General features: G+C 33.9%; 1 protein-coding gene across 1 annotated transcript in view; it reads right to left on the minus strand.

Annotated features, from left to right (window-relative positions):
• The window catches only part of FAM71D (family with sequence similarity 71 member D), a 53,109-nt gene extending 41,549 nt beyond the window's left edge, over positions 1–11,560 (minus strand). The window contains exons 1-2 of the mRNA XM_027843722.1: positions 11,408–11,560; positions 5,294–5,493 (exon numbers count right to left, since the gene is read on the minus strand). Coding sequence (XP_027699523.1) covers positions 5,294–5,493; positions 11,408–11,560 — 353 coding nt within the window. The remainder of the gene's footprint in view (positions 1–5,293; positions 5,494–11,407) is intronic.
• Between the last annotated feature and the right edge of the window lie 1,533 nt (positions 11,561–13,093).

A 13,093-nucleotide genomic window follows, 5' to 3' on the forward strand; every position in this document is an offset into this window, starting at 1 on the left:
ATTGGGTCCATCATTAGTCAGGATATAAGATGGGGCAGCTGTTATGTTGCAGTATATCTGGTGACATATAATTTCCTTAGGCAAGAATGATTCAGCTACTTTGCCTGATAATGCTTTTCATGCCAATCAGAACATCTGCCTTTGAAGCATGGTTTTATCTTATGTGGTTTTTGACCTGCTTCTGTTTGGCAAAATGATTATATTTTCTATCTTTCTCTGTAACAGAGCAAGAAGTTTGTCGTCACTGCAGTGGATAGCTATTCAAGTTTAGGATTACAAGTCTGCTCCTTTGGCAGCCAATATCAAAAGTCTAGACAAAACACATCTTTCTTTGCTGTTAAACCATTGTCTTTTATCTGAGGTGCCCGTTTTATGTGGAAGAAGGCCCTAAATTGGACCCATTGCCATCACATGCACTAGGTTTTCCATTTTCCATACCATCCCCAGACATCTGGTATCACACAAATGCTGGAACTTTTAAAGCAACATCATCATCATCTCCATTACCACCATTGTCATCATCGTCCCTCTTATCCCAGAGACCATGTTTCTGATAAATCAGTGCTATCCCAAGAAAAGACTGGGGCCTTTCTTTCCAGATGTTTCTTAGGTCCAGTTTTCAAGAGATATAGTCCCAGCTTGACCATCCTTAGCCCTTTCTTCCTCCATCTTCTGTGCAGAGTCCCCTGGGCCCTAAGGTTTCTGCCCCATCAGAGAGTTTTGTACAACTTAGAGAAATGGTTTAGGTCCTCCATAATTGGTAGGCATCATTTCATGTGAGATGATTCTTACAGATCTTTCCCATAAAATATTTGGGAGATTGGAAGGCTTGGAATATGATATTCCATAAGGCAAAGGAGCTTGGATTACAACCAAGGATCAACTACCTAGTGAAACTGAGCATAATCTTTCAGGGGAGGAGATGGACATTCAATGAAATAGGGACTCCCAAACCTTTGTGATGAAAAGACCAGAGCTCAATAGAAAATTTGATCTTCAAATACAAGACCCAAGAGAGGCATAAAAAGGTAATCAGGAAAGAAAAAACCCAATGTGTTATTTAATAAAGACAAATTGTTTGTATCCCTACAAGGGAAGATGATACTTGTAACTCTGGAGAACTATATCTTTATTATGACATTTAGAAGGGGTATACATAGACAGAGGTCGTGGGTATAAGTTGATGTTGATATGATGACAAAAAATTGAATTAGGTGCTGAGAAGGGATGGTGCTGAGAGAAGAGGAAAGGAGGAGGCAGAAAAGGGTAAATTATGTCACATGAAGAGGCATAAAGACCTATTATAGTAGAGGGGAAGAAAGGAGGCAGATGAGCATTGTTTGAACCTAACTCTCATCAGATTTGGCTCAAAGAGGGAATAACAGACTCACGTATAGAAATCTAACTTACCCCATAGGAAGTAGGAAGGGAAAGGGGAAAGAAAAGGGAGGGAGTGGACAGAAGGGAGGGAAGAAGTAGTAAGAGAAAAGGGGAAGGAAAGGGAGAGGGCTGATAGAAGGGGAGGGCATATTGAAGGAAGTGGTGGTGGTCAAAAGCAAAACTCTAGTGAGTAGGGAAAGGGAGAAAGGAGAGAGAAAAGCATAAATGGGGAGGGGGGAATAGGATGGAGAGAAAGACACTGATAGTAATTATAACTGTGAATGTGAATGGGATGAACTCTCCCATATAACAGAAGTGGATGGCAGAGTGGATTAAAAACATGATCCTACAATATGTTGTTTAGAAAAAACACATTTGAAGCAGAGGGATACCCACAGAGTAAAGGTAAATGGCTGGAGTTATTATGCTTCAGCTGAAGTAAAAAAAAAAAAAAAAAAGCAGGGGTAGCAATCCTGATCTTAGACAAAGCAAAAGTAAAAATAGATTTAATTAAAAGAGATAAAGTAGGAAACTAAATCCTGCTAAAAGATACCATAGACAATGAAGTAATATCATTACTAATGCACCAAGTGGTATAGCATCTAAATTCTTAGAGGAGAAGTTCAGGGCATTACAGGAAGAAATAGACAGCAAAACTATACTGATGGAGGATCTCAAACCCCCCCCTTAGAACTAGATAAATCTAACCACAAAATAAACAATAAAGAAATTAAGGAGGTGAATAGAATTTTAGCAAAGTAAGATATGGTAGACCTCTGGAGAAAACTGAATGGGGATAGAAAAGAATATATCTTTTTCTCAGCAGTACATGGCACCTACACAAAAAATGAGCATGTGTTAAGGCATAAAAATCTCACAATCCAATGCAGAAAGGCAGAGATATTAAATTCATCCTTTTCAAATTATGATGTAATAAAAATTACATGTAATTAAGGGCCATGAAAAGATAGACTAAAAATTAATTGGAAACTAAATAATCTAATCTTAAAGAATGAATGAGTCAAACAACAAATCATAGAAACAATCAATACCTTCATCCAAGAGAATGACAATAATGAGGCAACATACCAAAACTTATGGGATGCAACCAAAGCAGTGGTTTGGGGAAGTTTTATATCTCTAAATGCTTATATGAATAACATAAAGAGGAGATCAATGAACTGGGCATGCAACTAAAAAAGCTAGAAGAAGAAGAAGAAGAAATTAAAAATCCCCAGTTAAATACCAAATTACAAATTCTGAAAACCAAAGGAGAGATTAATAAAATTGAAATAAAAAAACTATTGAACTAATAAAACTAAGAGCTGGTTTTATCAAAAAACAATAAAATAGATAAATCTTTGGTTAATTTGATTTTAAAAAAGAAGAAAACCAAGTTACCAGTATCAAAAGTGAAGAGGGTGAATTCACCACCAGAAAAAATTGAAACAATAATTAGGAGCTATTTTGCCCAATTATATGCCAATAAATTTGAAAATCTTAGTGAAACAGATGAATATTTACAAAAATATAAATTACCCAGATTAACAGAAGAGGAAATAAAAAACTTAACCCCGTTTCAGAAAAAGAAATTGACCAAGCCATCAATGAACTCCCTAAGAAAAAATCTCCAGGGCCAGATGGATTTATACGTAAATTCTATCAAACATTTAACAAAGAATTAATTCTAATACTATATAAACTATTGGGAAAATAGGCGAAGAAGGAGTCCTACCAAATTCTTTTTATGATACGACTATGGTGCTGATACCTAAACTGTGAAGAGTCAAAACAGAGAAAGAAAATTATAGACCAATTTCCCTAATGAATATAGATGCAAAAATTTTAAATAAAATGTTAGCAAAGAGATTACATCAACTTATCTTGAGGATAATACACTATGACCAGGTAGGATTTATACCAGGAATGCAGGGCTGGTTCAATATTAGGAAAGGTATCAGCATAATTCACCATATCAACAATAAAACTAACAGAAATCATATGATTATCTCAATAGATGCAGAAAAAGCTTTTTGACAAAATACAACACCCATTCCTATTAAAAAATACTAGAAAGCATAGGAATAAATGGAGTCTTCCTTAAAATGCTAAGTAGCATCTATCTAAAACCATCAGCAAGCATTATATGTAATGGAGATAAACTAGAAACATTTCTAATAAGATTGGGGGTAAAACAAGGGTGTCCATTATCACCATTGTTATTCAATATGGTACTAGAAATGTTTGCTTTAGCAATAAGAGAGGAAAAAGAAATTGAAGGAATTAGAATAGGCAAAGAAGAAACAAAGCTATCACTCTTTGCAGATGATATGATGATATACTTAGAGAATCCTAAAGAATCAAGTAAAGAACTACTTGAAATAATAAACATTTAGCAAAGTTGCAGGATGTAAAATAAACCCACATAAATCCTTGGCATTTCTATATATTACTAACAAAGCCCAACAGCAAGAGATAGAAAGAAAAATTCTATTTAAAGTTACTGTAGACATGATAAAAGATGTGGGAGTCTACCTGTCAAAACAAATCCAGGAATGGTATGAACACAGTTACAAATCACTTTTCACATAAATAATATCAGATCTAAATAAGGGTAGGCTGAGCTAATATAATAAAAATGACAATTCTACCTAAATTAATTTACTTATTCAGTGCCATGCCAATCAAACTACCAAAAATTATTTTATAGAGCTAGAAAAAATAATAACAGAATTCATCTGGAAGAACAAAAGGTCCAGAATATCAAGGGAATTAATGAAAAGAAATGCAAAAGAGGGGCAGCTCAGTGGTGCAGTGGATAGAGCACCGGCCCTGAAGTCAGGAGGACCTGAGTTCAAAGCTGGCCTCAGACCAAACACTTGAATTTTTACTAGCTGTGTGACCCTGAGCAAGTCACTTAACCCCAATTCCCTTAAAAAGAAAAGAAAAGAAATGCAAAGGAAGGTGGCCTAGCTGTACCAGATCTTAAATTGTATTATAAAGCAGCAATCATCAAAACTTAGCAATGCAAGGATCTAAGACAGATCCAAAAAATTCATGATGGAAAATGCTGTCCACATCCAAATAAAGAGCTATGGACTCTGAATGCAGATCAAAGAAGACTACTTGCTCTCTTTTTTCGTTGTTTTGTTTTGTTTCATCTTTCTTATGGGTCCTTCTATTGGTTCTAATTCTTCTTTACAATATGACTAACATGAAAATATGTTTGATATGAATGTGTATGTAGAGCCTATATCAAATTGCATGCCATCTTGGGGATGTGGGAAGGAAGGGAGGGGGAAAAATTTTAAAACTCAAAATCTTATGGAAGTGAATGTTAAAAATAAAAAATAAATAAATTTTAAAAATATTTGGGACATCAAAGGGTGGCATTATTAGGAGAGGTTTTGCTTTTCAAAGATTCCAGGGAAGGGGGCAGTAGTAAAATTATATTTACAACCATAACCAAAGGGAGTTTTTCTGGAAGAAGGATCCTTTGGCTTACCTGGATAAAAGTAAAAGGGAGTATCCAGCCTTAGCAAATAAAGTGTGTGTGTGTGTGGGGGGGGGGGGGGGGGGGGCCCCTCAGAGGACCAGAAATCACTTTGAGGGGAAAAACATTTATGTAAAAGGATCAGAAAATTATTTTCACTCATTTGTAAGGTAAATTAATGAAAAATCATTAATTTACTTTGCTGAAGTGTTTTCATGGTCTTTTGATTTCCCATGAGAACTACTGATAGACAGTTGGTTTTAACTAATAATATCTTAAGAATAATAATTGTAGGCATGTTAACCTTTTTTTACTTCATCATGCTGAGGATAATATATGCAGTGTGTTAAACCTGAAACAAGCTATATTCTAATTCCATGTAGAAAAGATGTTTTAATTTTTGTGTCCTTTGCAACTTACCTGCTGAGCACCAGTTGAACTTCAGAGGTGGGGCTCAAGAAATCATCAAATGTTGGCTCTTCATCCATCTTGGAGTTAGATACCAGATGTGCTAGCAACATCACATTGGGAAAATTGAGATTGGGTCTGGAAGCACAGATGCCTACAGTCACCCAGTTAGCTTGCTTATGAAGACACATGGACTGTCCTCTCCTATTGACCTACATGCAGAAAATATGGTTGAGAATTTGATTTATTGTCATTCCCGTATCATTGGCCCGAAAACATGTGTGTGCAGGTAGGTAAGAAGAAAGGAAATTAATTATGAATATGGGAAGGGAGAGATGGAAGTCTTTGTTACAGCAAGAGATTGGAAAGATCAGGCTTAACTGGTTTAATTGTACGGGGGAGGGGGACTTAATTCTATAAAGACATGTACTTATTGAATTTCCAGTGCTGTAAAAAAGTCATGATGTGGTAGTATATCTACTGTATTTATAGGCAGCTAGATGGTGCAGGGGATATAGCACTGGGTTGGGAGTCAGGAAGGCTTGGGTTCAAATCCTGTTTCAGACACTAACTAGCTGTATGACTCTTGGCAAGACACTTAACTCAATTGCCTCAATTTCCTCAACTGTAAAATGGGAATAATAACAGCACCTACCTTGTAAGGCTCAAGGATCCTATGTGAGGATCAAATGAGATATTTGTAAAGTGCCTCACATTTAGTAGGGGCCATATAAATGCTTATTTCCTTTCCTTTCCCTTCCCTAAAGTATCTGACAGTCTCAGGTTTCTAGTATCTTGTATCCTGGTTGAAGAAAAAGCACCATGTTGGAGGGGATTTAGAGAGAGGAAGAAGATTATTTGAAAATAGATTACATGTATTATGAAGAATTTGCATGGTGACCAAGTGGGATTTATAACAGGAATGCAGAGATGGTTTGACATATAAGGAAAACTATTAACATAATTGATTATATCAATAGCCAAAGTATCAAAAATCATATGATTATATCAATAGATTCAGAAACAGCTTTTGACAAAATATAACACTCATTCCCATTAAAAACAATCAAAAGCAAAGTTATAAATGGATTTTTTTTAAAATGATAAGAAGCATCAACATAAAACCACCAGCAAACATTATTTGTAATGCGGATAAGCTAGAGGCCTTCCCAATAATATCAAGAAACAAGAATGCCTGTTATTACTAATATTATTCAATATTGTTCTAGAAATGTTAGTTATAGCAATAAGAGAAGAAAAAGAAATTGAAGGAATTAGAATGGGCAATGAGGTTATAAAATGGTCTCTTTTTGTAGACAATATGATGGTATACTTGGAAAATCTTAGAGATTCAGTTAAAAAGTTAGTTGAATGACTACCATGGAAGTGTTTTGCCTGACTACACATGTATAACCTGAATCGAGTTGCTTGCCTTCTCAATGAGGGTGGGTGGGGAGGGAGGAAGGGAGAAAATTTGGAATCCAAAGTTTTAAAAAGAAATGTTAAAAAAAATTGTTTTCACATGCAACTGGGAAATAAGATATACAGGAAATGGGATATAGAAAGCTATCCTGTCCTACAGGAAAATTGAAGGGGAAGGGGATAAGAGAAGAGGGGGAGAGATAGGAGGGAGGGCAGATTAGGGGAAAGAGTATTCAGAATGCATGCCATCTTGGGGTGGGGGGAAGGACAAGATGGGGAGAAAATATGGAACTCAAAAGCTTGTGGAAGTGAATGTTGAAAACTAAAAATAAATTAATTAAAAAGTTAGTTGAAACAATAATTAGAACAAAGTAGCAGAATATCACATAAATCAGCATTTCTACATATTGCAAAAAAAAAACCAAACCCTGGAAGAAGAGATAGTAAGAGATACCCCATTTGAAATAACTGTAGACTGTATAAAATACCTGGGAGTATACCTACCAAGACAAACCCAGGAACTACATGAATATAATTATAAAACTTTTTATACAAATAAAGTCAGATTTAAATAATTGGAGAAATATTAATTGTTCATGGGTAGGCAGAGTCAATCTAATAGAAATGACAATTCTACCTAAACTAATCTACTTATTCAATGCCATCCCTATTAAACTATTAAAAATTATTTTATTGAGCTAGAAAAAAATAATAAAATTCATTTGTAAGAACAAAAAGTCAAGAATGTCAAAGGAATTAATTTTAAAAAAATATAAAGGAAAGAGGTTTAGCAATACCAGATCTTATTTTATAAGGCAGTAATTATCAAAACTATCTGGTATTGGCTAAGAAATGGAAAGGTAGATCAGTGGAACAGAGTAAACATACAATTTACAGCAGCAAATGACTATAGTAACCTCGTGTTTGACAAATGTAAAGATTCAAACTTTTAGGAAAAGAATACACTATTTGGTAAAAATTTTTGGGAAACTTGAAAGAAGTCTGGCAGAAGTTGGGTATAGATCAATATCTTACACCATTTACCAAGACAAGGTCAAAATGGATACATGACATAGATATAAAGGGAGATAACATAAGAAAACTAAAACATGAAACACATCACCTATCAGACTTAAAAGGTGAACAATTTATGAATAAATGAGAGATAGCATTGTGAGATGTGAAATGATGATTTTGATTACATTAAATCAAAAAGGGTTTGTCCAAATAAACCAATGTAGCAAAGATTAGAAGGAAAGCAGAAAACCGGAGGAAAATTGTATAGATTGTTTCTCAGGAAAAGGTCTCGAATCTCAAAGATTTAAAGAACTTTGTTAAATTATAAGAATATAAGTCATTCCCCAATTGATAAATGATCAAAAGATATGAACAGGCAGTTTTCCAATGAAGAAATCAAAACCATTTATAGTCATGTGAAAAAATTATCTAAATCATTATTGATTAGAGACATGCAAGTTAAACAACTTTGAGATATCACCTCACACCTGTCAGATTGGCTAAAATGATAAAAGGGGAAAATAACAAACAGGATTAACATGGGGCTAAGATGTCTGTAGAAGAAAAAGTACCTTCTTCAAGTCATGACTCATTTGCTGAGGATGAGCACTTCAGAATGTAAGAGCCAGTTAAACCTCTCTGTACCTGTGTTAAAGTTGTGAAAGGTCTAATACCCAGATGTCAGTGGGGAGGTTATGCTGATGATAGGGGTTTTTTTTTTTTTCTTTCCAATGTTTTTTGCCCAGATTTTAAAAGTAATAACAGTGGTATCAAAAGATGGGTTTATGAGACTTCTTGTCCACCTTCACCTGGACAAATAACAGAACTCACTTGCAAATGATAGTCATTTGAACCCATTACTAGCTTAGAGCTGAGTATTTTCCTTTTTGTGGGATTTTGTAGAGTTGAGTCACTTTGACATTTTTTAGCATTATACATCAATTTTTTAAAATGTTGGAAGGGATGTGGAAAAATTGGGACACTCATTCACTGTTGGTGGAACTGTGAACTTGATCTAACCATTTTGGAGAGCATAATCTCTAATTCACCATAAAGAGAACTACTACAATCTGGAATTATGCCCAGAAGGTTATTAAACTGCCTATACCCTTTGACTACTGCTATAAATATTTTAGAACATATAGGTTCTTTTCCTTCTTCCTAATCATCTCTGGAAACAGAGCTAGTAGTGAGATTGTTGAGTCAAAGGGTATAGGCAGTTTAATAGCTCTCTGGGCATTATTCCAGATTGCTCTCCGAAATGGTTGGATCAAGATCACAGCTCCACCAACAGTGAATTAGTGTCCCAATTTTTCCACATCCTTTCCAACATTTGTTGCTTTCCCCTTTAATCATTTTTAGCAAATCTAACAGGTGTAAAATGATATATCAAGGTTGTTTTAATTTTCATTTCTCTAATCAATAATGATTTAGTTAGAGCATTTTTTCATATAACTATAAATTGTTTTGATTTCTTCATTAGAAAACTGCCTATTCATATCCTTTGACCATTTATCAATCTGGGAATGACTCACATTCTTACAGATTTGACAAAGTTCTTTATGTACTTTTGATATGAGACCTTTATCTGAGAAACTGTCTATAAAATTCCCCCCCCCACATAATTTTCTGCTTTTCTTTTGACCTTGGCTACATTTGTTTTACTTATACAAACACTTTTTAACTTAATGTAATTGAAATTATTCATTTTACACCTCTATATCTTTTGTTTATTCATAAATTGTTTGCCTATCCATAAGTCTGATAGGTAATATGTACCAGATTCTTCACATTTTCTTGTAATATCTCTTTATATCTACGTCATGTATCCATTTTGACCTTATCTTGGTAAATGGTATAACATAAGTCTATGACCAATTGCTGTGGGACTGCTTTCCAGCTTTCCCAACAATTTTTTTTTTTTTTACCAAATAATGAATTCTTATCCCCAAAACTTAAGTCTTTACACTTGTCAAACACAAGTAGTAAATTAGTTATTTACTGCTGTAAATTGTATGTGTACTCTCTTCCAATGATTTACATTCCTATTTTCTTAGCCAGTACCAGATAGTTTTGATAATTACTGCCTTACAAATATAGTTTAATATCTGTTGCTGCTTTAATAGTTTAATAGTTTTTTAGTTCAATAGCTGTTACTGTTACCTCTTTCCTTTACATTTTCCCCATTAGTTCCTTTGATATGCTTGACGTTTTCTTCTTCCAAATGAATTTTATTATTATTTTTTTCTAAATGAGTAAAATAATTTTTTGGTAATTTAATTGGGATGGCATTGAAAATGTAAATTAGTTTAGGTAATATTATTTTTATTATATTGGCCCTGCCTACCTATGAAGAAATAATAAGCCTGTTACACATATTACAAAGTACAAATTAATTAAATTAAAAGTAATTGGGGAGGGAGGGATCTAATAGTTGCAGGGGGTGGGGTGTCAGGATAAAGCATTCATGTAGAAGATAGCACTTGAACTGAGTCTTGAAGGAAGAGAGGGATTCTGTGTGATGCAGATGAGGAAGGAGTATAAACTGGATATGTCTGATAGCAGAGAGGAAGTAAACATCTCCATTTGTTGAGATATACACACATGAGATGGTTTACTTACAAAACCTTAGAGAATTAATGAAAAAGCCAATTGAGATAATCAGGTCAGCAAAAATAGCAAGATTTGAAATAGATCTGTGAGCACAGTACTTATTTCATTGTAAGAGTTTAAATTCCTTTCTACTCCATTACTTTAAAAATCATTGGCATTTTCATGTATTACCAACAAAATCTGGGAGGAAATGATAGAAGAGTTTAAAATATTTGATAATATTTATAGTAACTACAAAATGCAAAAAAAACTGAGAGATAATCTAGGAGATATCTGATGTAAGAAAAATAACAGTACTATTCATATACATCTATAAACTTAATATTCTACCAATCATACTACCAAAGAGATTCTTTACGGAATTAGACAAAATATAATTAAATTTGTACAGACCAACAAAAAGTCAAGGATATCAAGGGAGATAAATTTTAAAAAATGATAATGAAGGGGGTTTTCCTGATTACCATTACTGTATCTCAAAGGATATTACAAATAATAATTATTAAAGTTATCAGGACCTGGTTAAAAGATAGAAAATTAGATCAATGGAATATCTCAGATAAGTAAGGAGATCAAGGACAGGGACCACATATGCCAAAGTATTTCATAACAGTACTATATGCCATTGAAAAAAATATATATACCCAAAGTTTGGGAAATCGGTGAGCAAATTGTTGCATATGAATGTAATGGGATACAATTATAGCTTAAGGAATTATAAGTATAAAGAATTCAGAGAAGCATGATAAAAAACCTTTATGAATTAATATACATTTAAGAAAACTGAACCATTAGAATAACATAGATGACGACTATGTGAAGTCCACAATAAAAGCAAAACTATGGTCAAACAATGAATAGTATTGATTTTAAATTATTAGTTAATATATATCATAAGAAGAGAAAGGGATGGATATAGCCAGCTGTAATCAGTCTCTTCGATGGTTTTGCTTTAACTTTTTTTAATAACAGGAACTACTATGAGTGGTTATATATTAGAAAATGGATGATAGGCTAAAAGAATTGATTATAAAAGCTGTTTGGAGTTAAATTGTAAGCTGAAGTGTGATTTACCTGAATAAAATTGCTCTCGAATATAAGAGTAGATGTGAAGAAAGCATATTCACCTTCATCCAACATAATTTGAAGATTTCCCTTGCTAGAGCTTCTTTCTGTGGAAATTGAACCATTCTTGTTGTTCCGTAAGGAAGAACTGGTTTTCTTCATAATGCCTACATAAAACAACAACAACAAAATTTATCATGACAGCAGGAAAATATTTGTTCATTTAAAATGAAGCATCCACTTATGTGCAAACTAGAAATATGGAAATAGATGAACTGATAGTGAAGAAAGCATTAATATAATCATTAGAAGATCCCTGATAATTCATTCTTGACGAATAGCAGGGCTGTAAGTTGAGTGAGAGCCCTTCTCATATAGCCTTTCTCTGCAAGTGGCTACTCTGGCTGATAGCAGTTCCTGTCCCCCCTCCTAGCTCTTTCCTTTTCTCCATCAGAGACTAAAGGATTCAGAGTTTGTTCAATTCAGCTTGGTTTGCTTCACTTCAATTTAATAAATATTTAGTAAATGCAAGGCAGTGAGCGGGGTACTACAAAAATGGTACTATGCCTTTAAGGACCTCACAATTTAATGAGACAAAGGAAAGAACATGAAACACATAACCAAACAAATATGATACAAAGTGCAAAGCAGAGGTCCAAACAAAATACTGTGAGAAATTTGAATCAACAAAAGTCGTCTTCAATTGGAGTATGCCAAGGGGATACCAGGGTAGTATTGCCATTTTTATTATATTGACTTGGCTTAGCAGAGAGGAAGTAAACATCTCCATTTGTTGAGATATACACACATGAGATGAGCAATTAATTTTCTCCAGTTATTTAAATCTGCCTTTCTTTGTATGATGAGGGTTCATATAGTTCCTGTGAGTATCTTAGTAAGTAGATTTCCAATTATTTTATGCTGTCTGTAGTTATTTTAAATGAGATTTCTCTTTTTATGTCTTCTTGCTGAATTTTGTTGGCAATATACAGAAGTACAGATGATTTGTGAAGGTTTATTTTATATCCCAGCAGCTGGGTGGTGTAGTGGATAAAATGCCAGGCCTGAAGTGAGGAAGACTATCTTTCTGAGTTCAAATCCAGACTCAGACATTTACTAGTTGTGTGACACTGGGCAAGTCACCTAACCCTGTTTACCTCATCTATAAAAAAATGAGCTAGAGAAGAAAATGGCAAGCCACTCTAGTATCTTTGCAAATAAAACCCCAAATGGGGTTATGAAGAGTCAGACATGACTGAAAAATGACTGAACAAAATTTTATATCCTGCAACTTTGCTAAAGGTCTTAGTTATAGCAATTAATTTTATTTAATTCTTTAGTGTTCCCTAAACCATCATATTATCTGCGAAAAAAAGATATTTGTGTTTCCTCTTTGCCTATGTTTATTCCTTCAATGTCTTTTTCTTGTATTATTGTATATATCTTGTACATAGCTAGCATTTCTAGTATTGATTAGTATCCTTACTTTACCCGTAGTCATACTGGAAATGCCTGTAACATCTCCTTTACAGATAATGCTGGCTCTTGGATTTAGATAGATATTAATTTTCATTTTAAAGAAAGCTCCACTTATTCCTATGCTTTCTGGTGTGTTTTTTTTTTGTTTGTTTTGTTTTTGTTTTTTTAGACTAGAAAACTTTTTATTGTAGGTGGAGTGGGATAGCTGGGTACAGT

This window comes from Vombatus ursinus, unplaced genomic scaffold (genome assembly GCF_900497805.2).
Source record: "Vombatus ursinus unplaced genomic scaffold, bare-nosed wombat genome assembly UNPS02014926.1, whole genome shotgun sequence".
NCBI classification, from domain to species: domain Eukaryota; kingdom Metazoa; phylum Chordata; class Mammalia; order Diprotodontia; family Vombatidae; genus Vombatus; species Vombatus ursinus.